We start from the raw sequence: 27,628 nt of genomic DNA, 5'->3' as shown, positions 1-27,628 counted from the left end.
GCTGTCGACGAAGGCTGAGGCGGCAGCAGCGGCAGAGGCTTCGTATTCGGCTCATCTTCATCTGGCCAAAATGCTTTCGATTTCGGCTTTTGGCCGTGTGTTAACAGCTGTCGCCCAGGTGAAGATGCCTCTGCCGACGCCGCTGCCCAAGTGGGCAGATGCTGGGTCCGAGTATATATAGAAAATCTACAAGTTTTGATGCTTTAGTTGGTATTCCACACTCGACCTAGAAGTTAAACCAACTTAGCTTGGCATCGATCAAATTCAATCGTCCATTGAATTTGATACGATCGGTCGCGTCTTCTCCTTTCCGATCCTCACAGTACCGTCCGCAAGGATTAACCACGCACACCGCCTAGGATTACCTACGCACCCGGGATTACCGCAACTGCCGTTTGTAGCAGTCCGAAAGTGTACACCATGGTAACCGAACCCAGTTCCAATCCAATCTAACCAATCCAAAACGAACAATGATCGTGTGCAAAGTGCAAAATAACGAAATAACAAGTGTCCCTCGGTGTGAAGACAAACAAGACAGACATTTCGCAAAGGAAAAGCAGTGCAGATGAAGATAAAAAGTATCAGTTTTGTTAGTCCAACATATTTAGGGAGTTTCCACGTTTTATAGTTTGAGCTTGTGAACTACAGGAAATATTTGAAACACACACGTTACGAATCTTACGAATTTTAAATTAGTAGCAGTTATAAATACAAACTGAAACATTTCTTGTGTTAAAATAATATGTCAGTTATCTAGCTTAAAATATTGTTTTAAAATCTTCAGAAATTCATTAATTCGAGCATCTTGTATCTATGTAAAAAAGGATACTAAAGAAGCATGATATAGTTTGACATTAATGACATTTTGATGTTCTATCAGTTCATAGGAGTACAATCTTAAAAAAGGGCTATAAGATAAGATAGGGCTTTTGAGCTGGCAACTTCATTCCGATTTTTCTCTGTGCATACCCAAGCATCGCAAACAAGAAGAAATAGCAAATAAATTGCCAACACCGACTGCAGTTCCAATTCAATCGCCATCTATTTGCATTTCACATTTTGTCGAGGGTCCAGCTCTGGACCCGGGCTATCATCTCGAGTTAAGAGTTGACCAGATGGCGGTTGACATTTAAGCCATGTAGAAATTGAGCAAGTGGCATCGAGTGCAATGTTACGCATACGCCGTGTTGGCCGCCCACGGAGCAAATCGCCTTGGCGCGATCCGCAATTTGCGTATTAAGTCATTAGGATGGACCAGCTGCATGTGCATTCTGCCATGTGGCGGCAGTTTCTATGTCAGCATTGACATGGCTGAAGATGAAATTAAAACTTGTTTTTTTTTTCCATAATTTTCGCTTTTGCTTCTGACATTTGCTAGTCGCAATTTGCGATTGGCGTATTTAGGTAAATAGCCATAAAAACTTTGCCTTAAGTTAAATTCTTGACGTTGCCATTGAATAGACGTCCATTAATCACCATCATTGTTGTTGCCAATGAAGATTTCATTTGTTAAAGGGCCGCCTGATCTTTTCCCCAGACTTTAATTCACCCAAATCTCTCACAGTTTTGGACAAATTAAGTTGCCCCAAAAGTCTTGGCATTGGGGCTCTGCCCTCGATGCGGTGTGAATGAGATTAATTAGCTGCCAATTAGCATACTGAACAGTAGAGGGAATCGCTCTGCCCCTGCAAATATCTCTCCAAGTCCTTTCACTTTCTAACCTTTCAGCACCACCCGCTGCCATAAGTCAAACCCGAGTTGGTTCTCGAATTCCTCAGCTTAATTGTGGCTGATGCGATATTTAAAACAAGTTAGAACAGCCAAAAGTTCAGGTTCATTAGCATAAATTATTTAAAATCATTTACATACAAAGATCAAATATTTTTGAAATTAGCAAACAATCAGAAACCAAAAATGAAACTGGACCCAGTCGGTTTTGGAGGTATGGCTTAAAATCTAACAGATTTGGTTATAAATGACACCCGGGGCTTACTATTCTTCTTATGCCAGATGCGTATGCTAATTTTGCGTTTTCTCACTAGTTTTATGGCCAGTCTTGGCTGATTATTATATAATCATGGCTAGAACTGGTCTGGAGTTTGGGGCCCGGATCCGGGCCGGTTTCTTTCATAATCGGCTATTTTTATAGCCCCCGAAAATTCTCCGTCAGCCAATTAATTGAGCTCATCGACACTGGCCATCTGCGGCCATCGACGAGCACTTTCATTAACTAGCAATGACCTTGCCGAAACTCCAGCGACAAATGCAAATAAACCCGCTGACAGCATCGTCGGAAGCCATAATTCAGGGGCTACTTCCTCGGATCCCCATTGAGCTCACATCTCTTGTGTCGCTCGGCATTTGCATGGGCATTATGTATCAATCGCGCCAATCTGCGATATTTACATACGTAGCTCCGGGGGAGGGGACTGACCTAGAGATGCTAATGCCCCTCAAAGTTGAATGTCTGCGTTAGCATTTCGGGTGATTTTCAATGCATTATGGTAAATCGATTCGCCGGCTTGGCTGTTTGTTGGCTGAACTTTACCACAGTTTTGAACTGCAGGCCAGCGGAGTTGCCTTGCCTCCTCCGACCCCGGCCAAGTTGCCACGAAGCGTGAATAGGCGATTAGCTTAGAAGGCGATCAATTAGTCGCAATCAGGTTGTTAGAGCCAGTCGTTAGTCTCAGCACCTCTGTATGGCAACACCATCGAAATCCATCAATATGTAGCATCACTAACCAAACTGTGTTTTCCGTTCCTTACCCACAGAGAAGTGCACTGTTCGTCTTGGCGCTTTGCGTTGTGGCTGTGGCCACCGCATCGGCCGATACCCATGAGGTAAGTCCGGAAATCTGCCGATTCCCTGCCAACAGGTACTTATAAGCCACCTATTACAGCGCAAAACTCGTGCAGCCGAGGGATACTTCTACCCCCCGCCCGATGTTCCATTCGTTCTGCCCGTCCGCACCACCCAGCCGCCAACAAGGCCGCCAACGCGCCCTCCCACTAGGCCACCCACCAGGCCACCCACTAGGCCTCCCACGCCACCACCAACCTACCTGCCGCCCACCAACAAGCCACTGCCACCAGTGACCACCCGTCTTCCTCCTCCACCACCACCACCAAGGACTCCTCCCCCAACGAGGCCCCCAACTAGGCCACCAACCACTCGTCCTCCAGCAACTTATCTGCCACCCACCAACAAGCCACTGCCACCAGTGACCACCCGTCTGCCTCCTCCACCACCACCACCAAGGACTCCTCCCCCAACGAGGCCCCCAACTAGGCCACCAACCACTCGTCCTCCAGCAACTTATCTGCCACCCACCAACAAGCCACTGCCACCAGTGACCACCCGTCTGCCTCCTCCACCACCACCACCAAGGACTCCTCCCCCAACGAGGCCCCCAACTAGGCCACCAACCACTCGTCCACCAGCAACCTATCTGCCACCCACCAACAAGCCACTGCCACCAGTGACCACTCGTCGTCCAACACCACCACCAACGAGGCCACCACCACCACCAACCCGTGCGTCGACTCCGGCTCCTACTTACCTGCCACCCACCAACAAGCCACTGCCACCAGTCACCGTGCGCACCACTGTTCGCACCACTCCTCGTCCAACTCTGCCTCCTACCAGGCCACCAACTCGTCCACCGACTCGCCCACCAACTCGCCCACCAACCACCTATCTGCCACCCCCAACTGTGCGCACCACCCGTCCTCCTCCACCACCCACTCGTCCCCCAACTAGGCCACCAACAACCTACTTGCCTCCCGTTACCGTCCGCACCACCCGTGCCACCCCACCACCAACTCGCCCACCAACCCGGCCACCAACCTACCCACCGACCACTCGTCGTCTGACCACTCCGGCTCCTACTTACTTGCCACCCACTAACAAGCCACTGCCACCAGTCACCGTTCGCACCACCGTTCGTACCACTCCTCGTCCAACTCTGCCTCCTACCAGGCCTCCTACCAGGCCCCCAACCCGTCCACCAACCACCTACCTTCCTCCCCCAACTGTTCGCACCACCCGTGCTACCCCACCACCAACTCGCCCCCCAACCCGTCCTCCAACTAGGCCACCACCACCACCAACCCGTGCATCCACTCCCGCTCCTACCTACTTGCCACCCACCAACAAGCCTCTGCCACCAGTCACCGTGCGCACCACTGTTCGCACCACTCCTCGTCCAACTCTGCCTCCTACCAGGCCACCAACTCGCCCACCAACCACTTACCTGCCACCCCCAACTGTGCGCACCACCCGCCCTCCTCCACCACCCACTCGTCCCCCCACTAGGCCACCAACCACCTACTTGCCTCCCGTTACCGTGCGCACCACCCGCCCTCCTCCACCACCCACTCGTCCCCCCACTAGGCCACCAACCACCTACTTGCCTCCCGTTACCGTGCGCACCACCCGTGCCACCCCACCACCAACTCGCCCACCAACCCGGCCACCAACCTACCCACCGACCACTCGTCGTCTGACCACCCCGGCTCCTACTTACTTGCCACCCACCAACAAGCCTCTGCCCCCGGTCACCGTTCGCACCACTGTTCGTACCACTCCTCGTCCCACTCTCCCTCCCACGAGGCCCCCAACTAGGCCACCAACCACCTACCTGCCTCCCCCAACTGTGCGCACCACCCGTGCCACCCCACCACCAACTCGCCCACCAACCCGGCCACCAACCTACCCACCGACCACTCGTCGTCTGACCACCCCGGCTCCTACTTACCTGCCACCCACCAACAAGCCTCTGCCACCGGTCACCGTGCGCACCACTGTTCGTACCACTCCTCGGCCAACTCTGCCACCCACGAGGCCCCCAACCCGTCCACCAACCCGCCCACCAACCACCTATCTGCCACCCCCAACTGTGCGCACCACCCGCCCTCCTCCACCACCCACTCGTCCACCAACCCGTCCCCCAACCACCTACCTGCCCCCCGTCACTGTTGTGCGCACCACCCGCCCACCTCCACCACCCACCCGTAGGACCACCGTCTACGTGCCACCACCAACCGTGCGCACCACCGTGTACGTGCCACCCCCGACCCAGCGCACCACAGTCTACGTCCCACCCGCACCCACCAAGCACCAGGGCTACCAATACCCCGTGCCCAGCATCCCCTTCAACTTCTAGATCTAGAGATCCAGATGTGATTAGGGATAGGGCCATCGTCTAGGGCTAGATTGATCTAGTCAATTCTCGTACAGTCTAACTTTACACGATCCGGCGCCAGCGGTGCTAGAGGGCGCCACTGGTGCGCCTGCAAGGACGACACTTGTTTGTTTTTATTTTATTTTTGTAATTAATGAATCGCATACTCATACAGCTAGGGATCATTGTAAATGAGTGCCCCAATTGTACAGCTAACAGTCTATCCAACTCTTGCTATGTTCTACCACTACTCTACGATCGATGGGCGGCCGTCGTCTGTGACGGACGCCAGCTCAAGACTATATAGCTCTATATTACGATTAAATAAACTTTTAATTCGGATCGCTGAAACCTGAACAATAAAATAAGTTTTTCGAATATTTACAAGCATTTTCTTCTTCTGTTTTTGGGAAGCGGAAATAACATGCGGTCCTGTTATGTTATGTGCGATGTTTGAAACCCAAACAAACAATAATAACACATTTTCTTTTTCACTCCTAACCGGGAAATGGGATGAAGCCATGTCCGGGAGATTTTGTGGTCTGGTTGGTCTCTCCTCTTTTCGGAGTTATCTTAAAAGTCGGTTTTTACGACTATGCTAAGGAGATCGTTGCTTGCAAGCCATAAAGCGACTAAAGTGCAGGTTAGAGAGTTAACCTTGACCTCCACTTCTGGTCTCTAACAATTTAAGTTATGGATGTGAAACACGTTAGCTTAGTTAATAGGTTTGAAATGTTCGTATGAGTAGGTATTTAAATAGATGTTTACTTTGAGCGATGTATATTTTCATGAAAAATGAAATAATTTAGCCTTAGTTTATAATTAAATGTCAAATTTGAAATATAGTTGAAGTGTGATTTGAACTTATGACTAGTTACATATTGGATTGGTTTTTTATATTATTATTGATCTTTACTTAATATTACCATTTCCCGTTTAAAAAGTATTTTACTTATATAAAGTAGAGCTATGGCTAGTCAGCTCCTTCGTGAGTGCATAACCACTTCGGTTTCATTAGCCCCGAAGATATTTCTAGTTACTTCGCAGCTATCTTCAGATTTTCATGGTCAATGCGTTTTTTAATATCTCTTTCTTTTCCACTTGCCTGGGAGCACGAATTCGCCTGAGCAATTAATTTATTTGTCTGTCTGTAGCTTGCTGTTTTGCTTTCGCAGCCAAACTCTATTAAACTTTCTAATTAAGCTGTTGCACTTGGGCCGATATAACCGACGCTTTTTAGGCGCCGCCAGCTCCCAGTTGCACTCAGTCATCGTTGCGATCCGCGATGAGGCAGAAGCTCAGGCCCACATTTATCAAGCGATAGGCAAGCCGAGTGGTTCGAGCAGCAGATCCCGGAAAGATGTTCATGCAGTCGGCAGTCGGTCAAGGACAACGGGACACTCGAACGCGACTGGATCCTTGCTGGACTAAAGGCAGGCGGTGGATTATGGGCCTGATCCTGGTGTACACAATAGTGAGTGGAGGATTCGAACGTCTTTTGTTTACGTTACGCAGTTCAGTGTAATTGGTCAATTTTTATATGTTGGTTACATATTTTGAGTTACAATTACGTGAAAATCTTGATATGAGCAAAGGGAGCTGTAATTGCACATCTCCCGAGTTCCAATTCGAAGTAACCCTGTTAAACGGCAAACCAAACAATTATCTTAAAGCACATGTAACCCCTCTATCTTTGATTTCATTTTGTGTGTACCTGCAGATGTCTCTCATGGTAGTGAAGGTCGCCTCCGCAGCCACTCTTTATCAGCAGCACCAGCAGCAGCATCTACAGCAGCAATCTCTGAACGACATTGAGTCCTCAGCGGACGAGCCATCCCAGGCCACCACGGAGACCGAGCCCTCGGACAGCGACAGCGACATCGAGAAGATGCGGGCCAAGCTGCAGCAACTGCAGCACGAGCAGCAGCAACAGTACCTGCGCCAGCAGCAACAGCAGCTGCAGCTGCATCTGCAGCAGATGCAGGCGACGCAGGGAGCTGCTGGGGAAACCGCCTACTTATTGGAGCGTGCCGACAGCAACATTGCACCCATCTACGGGACGTGGCGCACGAAAGCGCAACGGCAGCAACACGCAACTTCGTCGCACGAAACGGACGACGCCCATGTTTACGAGCGCCTGCCCAAGCGATCGGCGACCATGACGCCTCTGAGGGGGTTGCTGAGAGATCAGATGCCACGCCCACCGCGCCTCACCACCCAGGATATGCAATTGTCCCTGGGCTCACCCTCTCCGCCGCCAACGCCCACAAAGGGTTTGCTGCGTCGGCAGTACTCCGAAACTCCGGGAACCCGAGCCCTTCGAGGTCAGGAAGAGTTCAAGCCCAAGCCGTTTCACTTTCCCTACGAAGGCCCGATGCCCGAGCAGTTCACCAAGGGTGAGGGTCGTCCCGAGCTGAACAACATCCAGGACATCCTGCAGCACCTGCACATCGGAGGCTTAGCGCCCAGTAAGCTGCCACCCATGGTGATGATGCCTACGGGTCTACACATCGCCGGTACTTTCAAGAACTTCAAGTCCAGTGGTATAGGGAACTTCTTTCGCGGAAAGCGCAACAAGAAACAGATGCAGTTCACCATACCGATGCCCATGTTCCCCATGATGTCTATGCCAATGCCATGGTATAATCATGGTGTGATGCCCCATCAAAGGGTGGCCATTGATCAGCTGTATCCCTACAAGCCCCGTTCTCCGCAGGATGTCAATTTGTTAGCCATGCAGCCAGTGGGAAACGGAAAACCATTGTCTAAAAAGAAGAAAAAGAAGCAACAGCAGCAGCTCCAGCAGCAACTGCAACAGCAGCAGCAGCAACAACAACAGCAGCAACAGCTACTGGAGCATGGCAGTCAGCAGCATTTTGTGGCAGATCCCTTCGTGCACCAGCATTTTGCACAACCTGTGGTCGCGCTGAATGCCACACGCCAGCCGCATCTGAAAAGGGTTCCTTTTAAGGTCAATCTGGACATATATCCTGTGTTGCCGCCTTCGCGTCCTGCCTCTGTGATGCGGCATCCTTTCCAGCAGGACTATGCCCTCCCCTCGCCTGCTGCTTTGACTGGAACCACGGCTGCCGCTTATCAGATGGGTCAAGGCATTTACCAGACCCCCTTTAAGTTTCCCACCCAACAGCCCGTAGTCTTCCCTGACCAGGCTACCAGATACAGTCAGCAGCAGGCTTTGTACCACAACCAGGCCCACAAGTTTCCGCCACCGAAGAGCGTGCATCCTGATGAGCCCATTTACGGACAGAGCTCTGGACAGGGTCAGGGTCAAGTGGACAGCCAAACGAATCCCATCATGCTACACTTGAACGTGTTCCCCAAGCAGAAACCAACTGCCACAATTCGCGCCTCCACCAATCCGTTCTACAATCACAACATGCAACGCAACATGATCAACTCGAATGACTTGCCGCCACCCAATCCGCCCAGCCCCATTGAACCAAGACAGGCAGTCAATGGCAGTGGCACTGGTATGCAACAACAGCAGCAGCAGCAGCAACAACACAATCCGTCGCAGCAGCAGCAACATCATCCGTCGCATAATCAAACCCAGCAGCAACATCAAGCGACACAACAGCAACATCTGCAATCCCAGCCAGGAAATCGATCCAGTACCATTTCGCGCAGTGATCACCTGCCGCTGATTGACTTTGAGCATCCTATTGTGGCAGCTGAGCTTTCAGATCACTCCGCCTTGGGCAGCATTCGGCAGGATTATCGATATAGGAAAACGCCGGCGGAGGAGCACTATCGTTATCCGAAGAGCGCCAATATCGAACAGATGGCAGCGGAGGCACAGACCGCCTCGCTCTTCCGCTTTCCCGTCGAGGATCTGATACAGTTCCAGGTGGACGATGCTCTCTAACCATTAACTACGCTAGTTGTACTTAGAGTAAGTTAGGGCTAGCTGTTCCGCAGAGCAAGGACTTATTCACCTTGAATAATTAAATGAAATATAGTTAAATTGAATGTTTTGTATTTATAATATTATTAATAAACGTATCTCAATTTCTATTAACATAGACGCTTTTTATTATTCAAATCATGTTTTGGCATTTTATCTGAATTAATTTATTCGGTAGTGGACTAATAAAAAATGAATGGATTTAGTTAATATGTAAATTGATAATTTGATGTTTAAGTTATAAAAATTCTTCTGAAATTTTAAACAAACTGACCACTGAAGGTAAGGCTTATTTTTAAAAGGCACATGAAGTAATTTACATCTCTGTATGTAATTTTTTTTACGAATGTTGTAGTTTGCTTCATTTTAAGTTAAATTATATATACAAATATAGACCAATTTAGCAGGGCTATAGTTTGTAAATAGGAACACCTTTAAGTTTTTTTTTTGTTTTTAATTATTATTTATTAAGTGAAGAATCCGTACATCATAATATTGTATCTTAACATCACAGGGTGGAGAAATATTCTTAGGAATTACCAGAACACCTTTAATGAATCCCGAAAATACTTTTTTCGTGAGCCCAAAAGTGGGCTTCAAACTTCACGGCCAGTTTTCATTGCCAATTCCAATGCGCGTGCGCGAAACCCGCAGCAAAACAGAACCGGCAAGAGCCGAAAACCAGTATTCCGAGCCGAGTCTTTGTGAGCGGCTCTCATTGGGAAAGAACGGGCAGCAACAGGTAAGTCCGGCCAGAAGGTAAGCGAGCGTCGCTTCGTACAGACGTTGTCGCGCTTGTAACTCGACTCAAATCGGCATCCGCGAGATACTTTAGAGCAATCCGTAGCAGCAAAAACAACAAGAGCAGCAAGGCGCAAGATCAAGTTTCGGACCCTAGCGTCATCCGTTGTGCGGTTTCGAGTGTGTGTGTTTTTTGCGTGCGTTGGCCAAAACCGAAAATATAACCGCGGAATAGTTGACCAGAAATGGTCATTCCGCATTAGTGTTAAGTTATAGTTATAGTTTATTTGCCCGAACTGCTAGCCCTAAGCCGCCCAAATTGCATTTGCTTCCTGCTTTTTCGCCACGCTCTCTCCTTCTTGCTCTCCACCATTTCGCTCTCCATTTGCTGTTCTTTTTCGGCCAAAACAAGAACCCATAGATACCTACTCGGATACTATACCATACCATACTATATACCTGAACCAGTCGACTGCCTGTGTTTATTTGCTTTAGCCGCTTTTGCACATTCCCCTGCTTTTGCTTGCGATCTGTGGTGTGTGGTGTTGGTACCAAAAGAAAGCCATCATCGTCGCATTTGCCAATCGCCGAGAAGTGCCCAATGATCGGAACTGGCGAACAGCAGCCGCCTCATCATCATGTGCCACTTTTCACATGTGCATAAAGTGAAATCTTCTGTTCGCTACTAAATTTCTTTTAGATTTCGTCGGAACATCGCTTTTTTGTTTCATATACATATACCCACATTCGCTTTGCACATCATTTGTGGAATGCTATCGAGAGCTGGCAAAAGTTCAAACGGCAAGGCTAAGATAAGCAATTCTGCAAGATCAGCTCAATCTAAGCCTCAGCCCAGTCCCATTCATTTGAGCCAACCCGCGACAAGGCCAACTGGGGGCGGTGCAGCGGCTAGCATTGAAAACTCATTGTTTCGGGCCCAATAAATAACCAGAGTTTGTTTTGCATTTCGGCCAGTCCAAGAACGCGACCGAAGCGAAGTGAGAGAGCAAAGAGATCGAATCATAACGAAACTGTGTCGTTCTACATGTGCCAAATACTCGCGTAAACAACCATCGAAACTCGGACCTAACGGATACGGATACCTAACGGCACTGAAATTAGCAACGGCAACATGTTGCCGCTGCTGTTGCCACTTTTTCTGAGCCTGACCGCCGGCCAGCTGGTCAACCAACCGCCGCAGTTCGTCCCCGGAACGGGCGACATGTCCCGATTTAGCCTCTCGGAAAACACACCCGTCGGCAGTCCCGTCTTCCAGCTGAAAGGTGAGTTGCAACCAGGTCGCATATTTTTATTCGAATTCTGGTGGGGGGAGTTCTGGCCAAGATTGCATGCTCGACATCTTATCAACATGTGTAGTACGGGGCCGTCACGTTTCATAATTTTATGCGGAATTGCTTCACGGCTTTCATTGCATCGCAAAAGACAATGAACACCCATAGCCCAATTCCCACGCAGTTTGTGGCAATGCCTTTCACTGCCAGTAGTTCGTTTTGTTTTGGCCAAAATAAAGAAGGAGATGGATCAAAACGTGGCCTAGTGTGGGAAGTTGGAATTAATAGTAACTACATATACGGGCTATTTTTATGGATATTTAAAAAGGCCACATGCATCTTATATTAGTACTTAAGTACAAATTAATCCGAATAGAACAGACAGTTAATCAGATTTGAGTTTTCAACTATGATAGAATAAGATAAGCTGCAAAGAATATCGATAAGATGGTCTGCTTTCGTACAAGAAAACTATGTAGATAAAGTATCTACTGACTCAGTCACGATCTTGGTCTAATTAACAAATAACCTATTATCTGGTTTATCTGTTATCTTTAAGAGAACAATTGTTTATTAATTCACTAACAATCTTTAAATAAAAGAACTCGATTTTGGCGCAATGAAATCTGCAAAAATTAATAAATTGAAATCCTACGACTCTCATAAGAGATAAGTCTTTAATAATATAACTAATGTTCAATTAAATTTTCATAAGAATACTAAAAATACCTTATATTGTGTTTAAAAAGTTCCGCTCATTAATACAATATTTATTAATATTTAAATCTTTTCGTTGGAACAGTGATTCAATTGTTATACAATTGATTGCCTCTAAAATGACCTAATAATTTTATCCATTAAGATCAAGTAAACTTGACACTTCTGGTGTTGGCCCTTAAGGTCCATAATTATGGTAGTTATATTAACAAGCATAATTAAATTAACGTTTAGTAATTTTCTTTCTATCTTTCGTTACTTTCGCTGAAATTGTCTTTGGCTAAATAGGCTATTCAAAAGGGTATTTCCCCTTCGGTGCAAGCAAACATTCCTCCAAAACTGGCTCTAATAATTTTGTAATTTAGCTTTTGATCATAACTCAAATTACCAGTGGTGACTTTCATTTCGTGGACCGCAATGGTCTGGGTGGCCCACCTACTTCGGGTCAACCTTGTGCGGAGTATTGGATTTTTGTGGTCGCCGCACGTTTTCAGCACCCTCGTATCTCGCATTCGTCAGATATATAAGCATATATTGGCGATTGCATAATGCCACTTGGCTTGAAATATGCAGTGCGGATCTGCAAGAATGCTCGATAAGCCAACAAGATATTCATGTTTTTATTGTTTATTTTTTTCCTTTTCTGTTTCTGGTTTCTAGTTTTTTTGAAGTTAGCTCGCCCGAGAATGCAGTTTGCTAATCAATTGACAAACAAAAACAAACAAAGACAGCCAAAGACATATGTATCTGATAGGTGAGCAGGCGGAAATGCATTTGAACACGTTTGTGCGTAGCACCACCGATAAGTGTTAGTCCACGATAATGGAGATTGTGGCAAGCTAATGGCGCCCATTAGATAGAGAATGAAAACAGCACTTTTACTCCGAACGAGAGTGGCAATCAATCGAGAGTCGATTTCCTATGTCTCTGGCAATACTAAGACTTAATAAACTTCGGGCGGGCCAGCCACTCCCCCTGAATTATGTTATCCAACAGGCAGATCTAGTTTGCACCTGCTCCTCAGCCAAATGACACCCTAACACAGAGGCCCAGTTAAGAGATTGAGATACATTTGCAGCTGCGGCGGCTTCGGGCCTGCAATTTGATGCTGCTCCACGGCAACTTCATAATGAGATGGGGCATTGTCTTAACTGGTTGCCGAGCGTGTGCCAAATCGCCTTGGATGATGCTCGCCCAGTGACTCCGCCTGCAAATGTAACCGATGCCGAGACTCGGATGCAGATGGAGACTGGTTCGTTTTGCAAGCGGTATCCGTGAGATACGAAACACGTTTGCTCTGGCTGGGTGCGTTGGAAATCAAGAGTGTCGCGGAAAACCACTGGTAGACACCGAAAAAAGTAAACGGAAAAACTGACCAGGCCAAGGAAATTGCTCGGCCTAAACTGTGAGCCGGGAAACTGAGCTGAATCCATATCGGGCACAACATAATCCGAGATTGCCAGACAATACCGAGTGTCAATCGTTGCATAAGCCCAAAATCCGCTGGGATTGCCTCCTGGTGTCGAAACTTGAGGATTTAATTGCACGGAATGTTGCAGAGAAAACTCCTATCGGTTAGCCGCTTGAGTTTTCCTTTTATACCCACTTAATTACACATTTTACCATACCAAAAACACTGAGTAAAACGAATGTTGGCACATGGCGGGCGTTTCTTTCGCTTCTTTCGGCTTATCCACTGTTCCATGTGTAATAATAACCAAAATATTAACTAATACGCTCCGTCAAGCATGAAATCACAAATTATTTCTGCCGCATCAACAGCAACAATGGTAACCACAACAATTACATCCTCCCCCTCCATGGAAGCATCCATGCTGGGCGAAGTGAAAAGTAGCAGAGCTTTTCCACATCTCGCACGTACCCGCAATTACAGTGTTCATTCAGCTTTTCCACTTTTCCCCCAATTGCCTAAAAAACACCGTATGTACTCGAATCGAACACGAGAATTCATAAAGAGAAAACAAGCGGGAATCGAGAAGTGGAGAGGGTTGATCTAGAGATACCCTATGTATCTAAGGGATCGGTTGCATTTTGTAACTTTAGATCCATTTCGCGGATATCAGATGATTATCTTTTTGTCATTTATAAAGTGGTTTCTCAACATCGAATGGTGAAATTTTTACTCAGCATCTTGATCTCTATAGAAATAATATTGATTGAAATAAATATTGCAAATTGATAATCCATGTTTTAAAATCTTTATATTGAAACCCAGTTCAGTAGTTCACTTGCTTTAAGAACAGCACATACCCTATGATTACGTGGTATGAGTAAGTGTGAGCTGGAAAAAATGATTATGTACATTGAAAAGTTAAAACGGTCACTCACGCGCCAATGCAGGGGGATCGGGTTTGGGATTGGGATAGACCAATAAAGTTCGGGGTACTTGGGGGGCAGGGAAATGCATGAGGTATGCATGTTTTTTATTTTTGGTTATATGGAGGAGCGGCTGTGCCTGTTTGCTTCCCGCTTTGGGCCGTGACTTATTTTTTGTGGTCGTGCTGCAATTGTCGGTGTACCACAAACCCGCTCCCAACGTTGAGTTCTCCAGTGCCCGCTCCCCTACCCCCTGCAAACTTGAAAAATCTGTCTGCCAAAAGCGGTTTTCCCGACCGATCGCTTAGTGGTCTCTGTTTTCTTTTGTAAGCTCCCCGAGTTCATTTGTTTTCTTTCTTTTCTCCATGATTGCTTTGGTAGAATTTCTAAAGTAATTTCGTGTTGCCCCCGAGCTGGAATTTTTCGGCTACCCGAACCAAATACTTGTAGATATATTTCCTGTTATTAGACTCTGTGGGCACAGAGAAAGAGAAATTGCCGGGGAATGACACAATCCACTTAGGGCTAGACCCACAACTATGGTAACTAGTTGCCCTAGTTCCGAGGGGCCGGAAAACCGCAGTCGACTGGAAAAGTCAACGGCGCAGGAGGTTGTGGGAACCGAATTAGCATTTTTCACACGCTTTTACATAAACCGACGGCGGCGGCTCCACTGAACGACTTCCCGAAGTGACAGCCTATGACGCTGGCTCGGATTACCTGTAATTAAAGCAGCGAGCGTGTCAAACACCGGGACTCAACCGTCGCCAACTAATTTGTTGCACTTGCCGGCTGTCCAAAACACGCGTCCCACACACATTCAGAAAATGCATTGATTGCTTAGAAAACTGGATCCTTATGGGAATTGATATAAATATGTGGATGAAATCAAATTTGGTTATGTATCTTGATAAATAGAGTATCCATATGGTTATCTTATTTTGCTACTGATTTATTACTTTGTTCAATTTCGGTAAGAAATTTTCCGATCTATATTATTTGGTTTACGATTTGTACGATTTGTACTTAAGCCCATAAATTCTGAAAAGAAAAAGGTATAAGTTCCTGCATTGTTTAACCTTATTAATGAATATGGAAATCCCTATTATTTTACAGGAACTGATCCGGAAGGAGGTCGCTTGAAGTACAGTATCAGCGGACCCGTTTTCTCGGTGGATCGGGAGACAGGAGTGGTGCGCCTGCGCCAGGAGCTGGATCGAGAAACCCAGGACACTGTCGAGGTGATCATTAGCATCACAGACGAAGGTATCTACGGAACAGAGCCCAATACCGTCTCCCAAAGGCGTGTGATTTCTGTACGGGATTACAATGACAACCAGCCGACTTTCTTGGGCAGACCATACACCGCCAGTGTTAGCGAATCCTTGCCCGTGGGTTCGGAGCTTAGTGTGGAGCCACCCATTGTGGTCGTCGACCGGGATGAGGGCATCAACGCTGAGGTTCAGATGAAGTGTGTTGAGGTACGTTACATGCATTAAATATGAGGTAATCCTGTACATGTCTTATTTTGTATTCATTGCTACTCCAGGAAAATGACATTTGCGACATCTTTGAAGTGCGGGCCGTGAAAATATCTGACGGAAACTATACAGCCCGAGTGGCGCTGAAGCAACAGCTGGATTTCGAGAGTCGTCCCTCGTACATCTTGACCATCTCGGCCTCGGACAGTGCATTGGATAACCGCCTCTCTTCACTGGCCACCATTTCGATCAATGTGATCGACATCCAGGATCAACCGCCAATCTTTACCAATGCTCCGTACTCCGCAACAGTACCGGAAAACACTCCCGCCGGAGTAAGCATCCTGACAGTGAAGGCAGTAGATGGGGATGTGGGCATACCAAGGGAAATATTCCTATCGCTGGAAGATGAACCCTTCGGACACTTTGAGCTTGTACCCTTTGGAGATCCTCGAGAGGGAACGGCAGTACTGCAGACCACATCGGAGCCACTGGATCGTGAGAATGCCGAGATCCTCCAAAATGGTGGGGTATATGTGTTTTCAATACGAGCTACAGAGCTTATCGATGGAGCTATTCCCGCCGAGCACTCCATCACAAGAGTAACCATTGTGGTCACCGATGTGGACGATCACCAACCCACCTTTAGTGAACCGCACTTTAATGTCTCTATAACGGAGAATCTAGCTACTGGAATGCCTCTGCCGGGACTTTCGATCTTCGTGGATGATCGCGACATGGGCGAGAACAGTCGCTATGAGCTTTCTTTGAGAGATGTGTTTAATGCCGCCGGAGTATTTGAAGTTTCTCCCGCTGAATCTCAAGGCCGAACACCAGTGGTTGTCAAGGTATTGAATGCTAGTCGATTGGATTACGATGTTGTCGATCCTGACCTTCGAAAGCTTGAGTTCGATCTGGTGGCTTCCGTGAAGGGCGTGGAGAAGGCTAAGACTCGGGTAGAGATCCATCTGCTGGACGCCAATGACAATGCACCTGTGTTTGACCAAGGTACCTATCGCTTTACGGCAGCTGAGAATCTTCCTGTGGACGCGATAATTGGACACGTAAAAGCCACTGATTTGGATTCCGGTGAATTTGGACATGTCCGCTACGTGCTCAAGGGTTTCGGTGCGGACAACTTCTATGTGAATCCGGAAACCGGAGGCGTTTATCTGCTGAAACCTCTGGACTACGAAAAGCAAAGCAGCTACAGCCTGACAGTGGTGGCCATCGACGGAGGTCAGCGGGAGGCCAATGCCAACTTGTTCGTCGGTGTCACCGATGTGAACGACAATCATCCAAACTTCGAAAGCAAGGAATATAGTCGAACTATTCGGGAGGGTGCAGCCCTTTTTGAGCCCCAGTTCTTTGTGCGTGCCCACGATGCAGATGGTCCCTCCCAAGGAAATGGACGGGTTAAGTATTCCATTGTGTCCGAGAACAGCATTGCTGGAAATGTATTCCGGATCGAGCCTGATACGGGCGAGATTGTGATTCAGAAGGCAGCGCGATCAATGGACACGGAGAGGGGTGAATACGAACTGGTGGTTTCGGCCACTGATTTCGGTGAGTTTTTTGCTAATTAATTATAAAAGGAAATAATCATTAATTATGAATAATCTTCATAGGCATTCCTTCCTTGTCTAACACCACTCGTGTTTTGGTACGCGTCGGCATTTCCGGTAATCAACGGCCCATCTTCCGAGGCCACTTCCAAAATATGGAGAACCTACCCATTATAGGCCCGCCCAGCTACCGAGTCTCCATTCCTGAGAATGCCGCTGCAGGATCAAATGTCACTTCCGTATCTGCCCACGATCCGGATGGTCTGGACAGCCTACTCCGTTACAGGATTGTGGGGGCCAACGACAACTTTGAGATTGATGAACTGTCAGTATTACCTAAATGATCACTTAAGTTTAAATCAAATCTTATCAATTTATTTTGCAGTTCTGGTTTAATCACTGTATCGCCTCAAGCCCGGATCGATCGCGACTCAAACATGAACAGCTTTGAGATCATAGTGAACGCTGTGGACTCCGGAACTCCTATCCCGGAAACGGCCACCACTACGGTGTATGTTAATGTGAAGGACATCAATGACGAGCGTCCCAAGTTCGAGCAAAACAGCTATGCGACGTACGTATCCGAGAGGACAGCCGTGGGTGAGAGTGTCCTTCGCGTGAAGGCAATCGACAAGGATCTTAATTCCAAACTGGAGTACAGTATGGTTGGACCTGTCGCTGCCACCACAAAGGCAGGCGTAAGCATAGCCAATCGAAGCAATTACCGACTGCAGGAAGCCTTCCGAGTGGACAGTCAAAGTGGTGAGATCTTTGTCAATGGAACGCTTCGTCACGATGTAGCCGCCATCATAATCTTCACCGTCGGTGTTCGAGATCTCAATGCAGAGGTGGATCCCGAGGGACAGGTGGACAGCACAGAAGTTACCGTCTACGTGCAGTCCTTCCAAGACACCAATCCTGTGTTTAAGAATCCCGGCTGGACAAGCTCAAGACCCGTGATCGATGTAAAGATTAAGGAGGAAATGCCCATCGATAGTGCGCTGTTTATTTTGCAGGCGGAAGATCCTGTCACCAGACAGCCGATTACCAGTTTTGAATTGATAGAACCCAAGCTAGTGGACTATTTCCAAGTGGCAGAGCGTACCGGAGAGGTGATACTCAAAAAGCGGCTGGACTATGAAGCCTTGGGTGAAAGTGGTCCGGAGTTTGAGCTGCAAGTTCGCGCCAACAGTGCCGATCGACAAAGAAGCACTGTCAGTCGAGTTAATATCACCGTGGAGAATGTGAATGACAATAGTCCGCGCTTCGAACGAAACTCCTATCAAGCCACCATCATCGAGAACAGGCCTCATCCGGAGCGAGTTATTCGGGTGAGGGCTTTGGACAAGGATGCGGTTCTTAACGCCCGTGATGAGCGTTTGGGCTACCACAAGATCATCTACTCACTGCAGGGCGAGCACGCCATGCTGTTCGATATTAACAATACAACTGGGGAAATAATCGTGGCCAGCGGGCAGACCATCGATAGGGAGCGAACACCCAGGATTCAGCTGCAGATCAAGGCGGAGGATTCTCCTGGACGTCCCACGGATGCCAAGCAAAGTGTTGTGGAGCTGCAGATAGAGGTACTGGACGTGAACGACAACGCTCCGGAGTTTACTCAGAAGAAATATAGCACCGTGATTCCGGAAAACGCGCAAATCGATTCGTTTGTTCTCCAGCTGGAAGCTGTGGATGCGGATGAGGGTCTGGGTGGCGAGGTGCACTACGAATTGGTTAACGAGGGTGAGGCCAATGGGCTTTTCAAGGTCGATCCCAAGAGTGGTCTGATATCCACCCGACGTAATCTTACCGGCAAAGGCCGAGCACATCCTTATGTACTAACTGTTCGTGCCCAGGACAACGGCAACCAGATGCCCAAACAGCCCACCCTATCCACCGACACCGATGTCAGGATATATATTGGGGATGTCAGCGCCAATGATGGTGTGCCCTACTTTTTGTCTCCTCGGGTGGGACAAATGGCGAATGTCACAGAGGTGGTTATTGATTTACGACCTTTAAAGCGTTTTCAAATAACCTTTAAATTTACCTTTTCAGAATGCTGTTACTGGAGCTCCAGTATTTCAAGTCATTGCCAGCGATCCGGATGATGAAAACACCCCATCCGGAACCATTACTTATCGCATATTGCCAGATACTCCAGACGCCGAAGCCTTTGTTATTGATGCTCACTCAGGATTGATAACCACTAGGCAGTCGATGGATCGGGAGACAAAGGACATGTACAGGATTCTGCTGGAAGTAAGTGACAATGGACAGCCCAAGCAGTCGGTGACGAGGATCCTTCAGATTGCAGTTCTGGATGTGGATGATCACGAACCGAGATTCGCAAGAGAAGTTGTAAGTGATGGAAGAGTTTTAGAAGAACATTAAGATTAAGAACTGACAATCATTTTTATCCTTTTAAAGGACGCAGGACCCTTGAGCATGTCGGTAAGAGAAGAGGAGCCGGCTGGCACCATAGTTGGTAACTTCAGCGCTGTGGACGAGGATCTCGGCGAGAACGCTGCCATTGATTACGTGATCATTGATGGAAATAATGAACAGTTGTTTACGATAGAGCGAAATAACGAAAGCCTGGCCATTCTCAAAACCCAAAAACCTATTGATCGAGAGCAGGTTGAGTCCTTTACTCTGACGATTAAGTGTCTGAAACTGGGCGAGCCTGGCTACAAGTTCATTGGAGATCCCTATGATCGACAGGATCCTTCACATTTGCGCATCAACATTCGAGTCTTGGACATCGATGACAACCTGCCGAAATTCGAGCAGCCAGATCCCACTGTGGGTATAAGGATCAATGTGCCTATCGACACTGTGGTGACCACTTTGAAAGCCAGCGACGCGGATGCAGAGGCTCCACCCGTTGGTCTTTCCATTGAGAACGTGACCTTTGTGCCACAGTTCTATAAGAGAAGTCGCAGTCTGGCCGTAGGCAACCTACAGAATCTCTTCACCTTGAACAATCGAACTGGGGAACTGAGAACTGGAGGTTCATTCGCGGATTACGTGGATGGTTACTTCTTAATGCGGGTGATGGCCAACAATTCAGTACAACCCAAATGGCAAGCCCACAGTAATCTCAAGGTGTTTGTCATCCGGGACAAGTCGCTGCTTAAGTTCGTCTTCGCCCGACCTCCAAACGAGATCCAGCACAATATCCGACCGTTCCAGGAGCAGTTGAAGAAAAAACTGAAGCCCCTGGGATTGGAGTTGCACGTCTTGGATACACAGGTCTTCACCAGGCCCGACATGAGTCTGGACTTCACTGCCACCAGCTCCTGTTTCCAGATGTTCAAGAATGGAGCTGCCTTGTCCTTCAACGAGATGCAAAAGCTGATGAATTCGCAGCAGCTGCGGCAGGAACTGATAGATATATACGCCGCCTATGGGGTCAGTGAGGTGGAATCCTGCTCGGTGAGAAGGACTCATGCTGCAGCTATTTTTGCGGGAATGCTGACCTCAGCGGGAGCGTGGCTGGTTTTCCTGGCCGCCCTCATAGGTCTGGCTGCCTTGGTTTCCCTGTGCACAGCCTGTTGTTTGAAGAAAAAGTAAGTTTGACGCGGCCTTGACCTTTTCCATGATCCTAACTCATTATTAACCTTTTCCAGGCTAAAGAGGCATAGTAAGCGGAGTCTTCAGGCAAGTTTACGCACTCCCACGGAGCACACAGCCACCTCGTATAGCTACTCCATGCCCGCCGTGCTCTACTCCGAACCCATCTACGGGCCCTTGTAGCCGCAGCTCATCTTCTGCACGGGAAGGTCCAGGTTCAACCACTGACCACCAACCTAGTAGACTAGTGCCCAAGACTCAAGCCCCCTTTGCACCAGCGGAGATCCCGAATCTCCCAGGATCTCCGCTCGGCAACTGCGAACCGGGACTTCTTTCTGGCAGAGATTGGTAGACGATAGAATGCCAAATCAGTCCATATACCATAAGCTTAAGCATACTATGCGCGTGATCTAGAATGTACGTGTAGCACCAATTAGACTAGTATAGTGTTAAAATATAAAGTAATGTATAAAGCGTAGGGATTTTTCAATTGAAATGGTTAGACTAAGTCGAGTCAGTTCTTTGTGTCATTTGTGTTGAAGTGCTGGTTTCCCTGTCGAATTTTGCTGGTTTTCATTTGGCACTTTGGCAGGTCTGGAATGCATTTATTTTTATATATTTATCTTATCGCCTATTTGCCTATAACATGTCGAACAAGTGCAGTATAAACATCGCTCCAAACGACGCCCAATTCCAGCTCCACAATCCAATCCTCGACCAGGAGTCCAAGTCAGGCCATGTGCGTGTCGACCGAAAATGAGTCTCCCGTTTTCAAACAGAATGCATATGCTTTCGCTATTAAGTAAATATATTTATATACGACTAAGTAGTTTGTCCAATGTGAACATGTGTGCAAATAAATTCTATTAACTACAAAAGTGCGAAAAACGCGACCTTTTACTCATTACTCCCAACGCTTTGCCGCGTAAAGTGATATGCAAATGAATCGTATCCCCACTAATGGCCTGAAATCCGGAAGGTGAGGACATTAAATGTGGCTAGTACCGATGGACTTTATTGATTTTATATCTGAATTACCTGGATTTTTGAGCTGTTATGTTTTAATAAGAATACAAACTGAATCATCTCATTTAATCAAAACATTGCTTAACCCAAGCCAATTGAAGTTTAAAAGTAAAGTTTCATGACCTTGCTTTTAATTTGCATTACAGTTTATACTAATCGAAGAAACCACTTAATCATAATATCAGATTATCCTTTCGCCCGCCTGCGAGCCTTTTTGAGTACCCCCAGATCCTGACTTAAGTTGTTAACGAGCCGCTCCGGATTCGAAATTCCAATTAAACTTGCCGCGTTTCGAGTAATTGCAAATTCCCATTTTCATTTTGGGAACTGCGTCACTATGCAGGCAAGTGAAAATGTAACGTCCAAAGTAAGAATTCTGTGAAAGAGTGAGAGAGAGGGAGGCGGCATGCGGATGCATTGAGGGTGAGCGGGACAGGAGGAGGGAAAAACCCATAAATAATAAATGTTGTTAAAACTAATGTGCGGCGCTCATTAGCCCCTGGCAACGAACGAGAGAACGGGCGGGAAAACAGGGGATGATGCTGGTCCTGCCCCGATCCCCTATTCCCGATCCTGGCCAAAATCAAAGGGTGCAGGATGAACTCCGAGGGTTGCTGCTGCCGCTCTCCGCCGACTTATTTTTATAACTTTTTAAAGCGAAACAACATCAACAGCCCAAGACAGCGAATCAAGTGTTGTCCGGGTCAACTCAACTGCACTTGGGGGTTGATCGTCCTCCTCCCCAGAGATGGAGTGTAATTAAACTTGTTTCCCTTACTAGTACAATTTACATAAAGCCTAACTAACCTGGATTGGCATTTTCCTGCAGTCTCGTGTTTTTTTGTGTGTTTTGCTAAATCACCTTCCACTTGAACAGTGATTGATGATGTCAGTGTCATCCTCATAAATCACACTACAAATTCGAGTGTCAAAGCGGCTCGCTTGTAAGTCATTCGCGGCGCCAATCATCAAGGCCTGAAGTTCTAGTAATCTGCAATTAATACCACTGATACATATAGGACTATATAGTATAGATAGCACAGATAGAATTTATGGGGCGCCAAGGGCTTAACTTGCAGATATAATCTAGTGGAGCATAGGAGGCACGTAGCATAGTCTATCTAAACTTTACCCAGCACCCAGCACTAACTTTAATAGCACATGTTCAGTATTTTAGGTTACATTCTTGCTAAATAAATTTTATTATTCGTGGGATACTTTACCAACAAACAACTTATTGATCCTATCTTCTCACAATATTGTGTTCAAAAACGACATAGAAATATTGCTATAGATTTTATTTGACTCACAATGCGATCTCGTAACGATTTATTTGCATTACACACACTATCCATCGTGTGTATGCAGGTGTCTAGAAACTGACTTTTTACCCCAGATTCAGTTCTCTGACAGCTAGTGTCAGCCAGCTAGACAGTTAGCCAGATGTCCGGCTGACGAGGCGGCAAACAATGCCAACAATTAATGACTGAGCTCGGCCATTACCATTTCCTTTGCCGCAGGACCTCCCGATTGAGCAACAAATAGTGAGAAGAGGCCTTGCGTGCATACCAAAAAGTGAAAAGCGGGGCAGGAAAGTGTGGCAAGTAATCATAACGGTCGCTTTCCGAGGTGGCAGGGCCATAAAAAAGGACTTAGGGGTTGTGTAATTGCAGTTAACTACTAGTTCTGCTTCCCATTCACGTTTTGGGGTAATTTTTGGCAATTTTTTTTTTTTTTGCAAGGATTTTTCGCATTTTTCCCCGAATTTTCCTTTTTTTGTGCGGAAGCCCACACAATGGCGGCTTTAGCGCAGGATTTTCGCGCGAATAGTTGCTCTAAGCCGGAAGTGGAACTACCAGGATGCGTCAGCTTAGGATCAGGAAAGGATTTCTCCGCCGTAACCCCCATTAAATCGCTCGTGCCGTGTCCGTTGTTTACATTTAACAATAACTGGGCATGAAACCGTTGTTTTGCCGACATTTTAGTGCCAACCTACCGATTTCAATTTATGCACAACGAATAAAAAAATTAACAAATATCAACCATAAATTAGAAATGTCAGCTTCATTATGCACATGGCGCTGCATAGTAATTAGGCAGCTTCGCGCGTCTGCAAACTACCTATAAATTTATGACCACTTGATGAACTGCACCCGGATCCGAGTCGAAATCTGGGGTTGGGCTCTCACATTTCGTCCTGGTCGCCGGTTGCTGGTTTCTGGCTAAGCTCATTTGCATAACAATCAACTCATCGTTTGTGGTACAGCTACCATACCATGTCCATGACCCACCATGAACCACTCCTTGCTTGCTGCCAGGATTTTTCCATTTTCAGCCTAGTAGAAGGGTGCTTCCTCAAATGCTAATGTTTCGCGTACACTGGCAGCGGGTGTGAAGTTGTAAAGTTTAATGTATTGTTTGTCTAACAGTTTATTCATTTGGAAAAGGAATATATTTGAAATGCGTTTTTTTTTTGGCACAGTCCCAGAATGCGAATGTGACTGGAATTGAAAAATTATTCTCATATGGGGTTGGAAAACTGCTTGGCCTTTTGATAAACTGATTTTGGAAAGTTCTCTTAATAATCAGTCATGTGTAAGACCATTTATCTTTTACAGAGGTACCTCAGTTGTAATTAAAGATCAAGGAAGTAAATATTACGCACGAATTGAGTTTAGCTATTTAAAAAATAGATTTATTGTCTTTTTTTAGTACGTTAATGACTTTCATTACTTGCTCAAAATGCTTGGGTTGTAATCATTGCATAATGTATTGCATTCAATACATTTCTTTCTTTTTATTAATTTATTTGACCATTTAAACAGGTTTAATCTATAGCAAAAATCAAATTTGAATTCTGTGATGATGTATGCCACAAAACGCTAGAAAATTCAATCTATATAAAGTACCCTGAAATAACCCACAGGACCTTCTGTTCTGTCCTCCATTCACATAATTTTCCGCAACCTCAATCGAATTTTCTGGTCCTATCTTTAGTGGGCAGGAACATGATCTCAATTCGATTTGCCTAATAGAGGAACGTGCACTATATAGTTATCTGATTCTTGATTTACATGTGTTAACATTTTCGTTTTGTTTTCCCTTCGCTGCGTACCACTTTCTGGCTCAACAATGTGACATAAATCTGCTTAAATTTGACTAAAACCGCTCTGATCGGATTAAAAATCAGCGCTTGCATAACATTTTACAGTATCAGCCGAGGGACGATTGCACACAAATGCGACAGATTGGCTTCCTTCCACGGATCCTGAAAAATAGAGAAATGAAAAGGTCCTGTGCCAGGGCTCTCGCGTACGGGCACTAAGTGTAACAAAATACTCGAGCCGGCTGTTTGTTTATCCAATGTTTTTCGGTTAGATGAGCACACAACTCGAAAGCGACAAAGGTAGGGCACACATGGATATTTTTTTTTCGAGTCGGAACAGTAACGTATACGACGAGGTCGCACACCCCGGAAGGTTCAGGCTCACAAAAAACAACAACCAGAGGACGTCAAAGATTTCACAGATAAACCAATTCGAGCAGGGCAATGAATGGGCAAAAAGGTCGAGCTACTTGCCGCTAAAAAGCGAACGTGTAGCTATTGCACCAAAGCGAATCTCTGCCATCAATGTTTGATCAGGACCAAAAAGGGGTAATGAACAATGGATCCGGGGCAGCAATAACCACGTGCACCGGCAAAGGGTTAAAAAATGTGTGCCAACGTCTTGCTAAAAAGGCGTAAAACAATCAATTCGGCAAATAAAATTCGATTTGCGAAATGGGAATCGCAAAAGGGCAAGGACAAATTGGCGCGGTGTCGTCTGGAACGGTGTGATATATGATCTTAATATTTCATGCTCTCCATTCCAAGGGTTGAACTCTGACTTTGCTATCACGTACTATATGCATATCCAATCTTTGACACACAAAAATATTACATATCCAGTCTCTTTACTATTAACCAAAATTCCCTTAATTAATTTACTCAGTTAAAACATATTTTCAACAAACAGCTTGATATATTTGATCCATATTTTACAAAAAAAGAAGAGTCCTCAGTTAGACCTGCTTTTCGTCATGCTTGAGTTAATCTAAAATACAAGCTGATGGAAAGTAATAATAAACCTATACTTTAAATTGATAAAATAAACTTCAAAGAAAGCAGCCTTTTTTCCGTGTTCGGTTTGATATGGAAGCATATGAAATGGCCCCTTGTGTTTTCTCCATGTTGACTAATCCCTGTATATTTACACAGAAATTTGATTTGGCTAGGTATCTGCGAGTCGAACCCTCCGCCATTAGTCGACCCAGCTGAAGTCCTTTGTGCAATCTCATCGGACCGCATATGAATCGCTCTCCAAGGACCTGCACTTGCCGCAGCCGAAGATGCCAATCCATTGTGTTTGCGCCTTTTAGCATGTCCATGGCAATTTGTTTCCATTTTGGTTGCCTTATCGCCTTATGGCCATCGCCAAATTGTTTTTCCAGCCTCGCAGTGCATTAGCATTCGGGCAAGGGAGTCAGGGCATAGATGTCGTCATTGATCCGCCGATAGCCATCGAAACGCAGCCACCCCGTCCGCTAATGATGCCAGTCCCATCCGTGCCAGGTTTCATCCTCATCCTCATCCCTCGAGGAGAGGCGAGTGAGTCCCAGAAATGGAATGCAGCTTAGCTGGCTCACCCGCTGCGTATTTGCGCCTTTGCAGCACAACAGGACAAGAGAATCCAGGACCCATGCCGGTCTATAATAATGATTATTGCAAAGATAAATCCCGACACCTCCAACAAAGCTGCTCAAATGACAAACGCCGGCTTAGTTGTGGAAAAACTGGCGAATTCCCACTTATAACCCCAATAACTAACAATGAGTGAATCTTTTACCAGCAGCAAATATGATATGCCTAGTTAACTTAAACATAGTTGAATGCTCAGGATTTGGTTTAATTTTTAATCTTTTAGTTTAAAGTAGAGCTCAGTGAATGATTATTGAAATAATATGATATGATTTGATTTGGATCCAAATGGTTTTTAAAAGTTATCCTGTTTTCTCACTTTTCGATTTATGTTGCATTAGGCAAACCTTCGTCTGTTTTTAAAACTTTAAAGCCTTAAGATCTAAGATTTTTCAATATGACAGCTCTATTAACGGATAAGACTGTCTTATTGTAATCTTCAGTTGAGATTGCGAATTCCTCGCCGGCTTTGCAGCATCTTTACCACCTTTTCACCCCTTTCTCGTAACGGAAAACGTCAGTCAGTAAGTTGTTACCCAGTTAGGCAGTAAAGCAGTAAAGCATTTCCCTCGACTCTTGCCGGTTCGGTTCATTCAACTAAATAATTTGAGTGGCATTCATGCAGGTCCACTGGCTCACAGCTCATGTTTCAGGATTCTCCGTTTGGTCCTGACTGCTGCTGTTGGTACATTCGTTTTGTAATTGTGTGGCAGGTGACGGCAATCTTCCATTGTTCGAGTTCCGAAGGCCGAGCCGGGAGTTCGAGTTCGGTTTCTACTTGAACTCACCCCATGTCGAATTGTAAGGGCGAAAAGTGCCCCCTACGATAAGAACAAGCTGCAGTGCACACACACAAAGCCATTCGTTTTATGTGCCCTGCAATATACAATATTTATTTGAATTTAAGTCCATTGTTTGGGATCTGAAACCCGCACACAGCGGCGGTACTGATTCCAGGGTTGTTTGCTTTGGCTACTATTTTTGACTTTGTCCTGGAGTTCGTCCATTCTTCCCACTCGCAAAACAATTTTCCGGCTCGTTTTG

General features: G+C 46.3%; 3 protein-coding genes across 5 annotated transcripts; all 3 read left to right on the top strand.

The window, feature by feature from the left end:
• The first annotated feature begins 221 nt into the window (after positions 1-221).
• On the top strand, positions 222-5,564 carry LOC117141163 (proline-rich extensin-like protein EPR1). Of its 2 annotated transcripts, XM_033304501.1 has the most exons (4): positions 222-423; positions 2,773-2,841; positions 2,901-3,646; positions 4,226-5,564. In XM_033304501.1, the coding sequence occupies exons 1-4, from the start codon at positions 421-423 to the stop codon at positions 5,163-5,165; spliced, it is 1,758 nt and encodes a 585-aa protein (XP_033160392.1). In that variant the 5' UTR covers positions 222-420; the 3' UTR covers positions 5,166-5,564. The 2 variants fall into 2 exon arrangements, with proteins under 2 accessions (XP_033160392.1, XP_033160391.1); XM_033304500.1 differs by having other exon boundaries at positions 2,901-5,564.
• An 856-nt stretch (positions 5,565-6,420) lies between these two features.
• LOC117141557 (histone-lysine N-methyltransferase 2D) lies at positions 6,421-9,149 on the top strand. Its single transcript, XM_033305064.1, has 2 exons — positions 6,421-6,657; positions 6,904-9,149. The coding sequence occupies exons 1-2, from the start codon at positions 6,544-6,546 to the stop codon at positions 9,067-9,069; spliced, it is 2,280 nt and encodes a 759-aa protein (XP_033160955.1). The 5' UTR covers positions 6,421-6,543; the 3' UTR covers positions 9,070-9,149.
• Positions 9,150-9,875: 726 nt separating this feature from the next.
• Positions 9,876-21,708, top strand: LOC117139427 (cadherin-23). Of its 2 annotated transcripts, none has more exons than XM_033301722.1 (9): positions 9,876-10,029; positions 10,825-11,132; positions 15,312-15,676; positions 15,745-17,242; positions 17,305-17,566; positions 17,627-19,241; positions 19,303-19,605; positions 19,675-20,816; positions 20,877-21,708. In XM_033301722.1, exons 2-9 carry the CDS (start codon positions 10,982-10,984, stop codon positions 21,001-21,003), a joined length of 5,463 nt encoding a protein of 1,820 aa, XP_033157613.1. In that variant the 5' UTR covers positions 9,876-10,029; positions 10,825-10,981; the 3' UTR covers positions 21,004-21,708. The 2 variants fall into 2 exon arrangements, with proteins under 2 accessions (XP_033157613.1, XP_033157612.1); XM_033301721.1 differs by having other exon boundaries at positions 9,876-10,046.
• Positions 21,709-27,628: the final 5,920 nt, after the last annotated feature.

Source organism: Drosophila mauritiana, chromosome 3L, assembly GCF_004382145.1.
Source record: "Drosophila mauritiana strain mau12 chromosome 3L, ASM438214v1, whole genome shotgun sequence".
NCBI lineage: Eukaryota > Metazoa > Arthropoda > Insecta > Diptera > Drosophilidae > Drosophila > Drosophila mauritiana.
The sequence above is the reverse complement of the archived record's forward strand: the minus strand, read 5'-3'. Positions and strand labels throughout refer to the sequence as shown.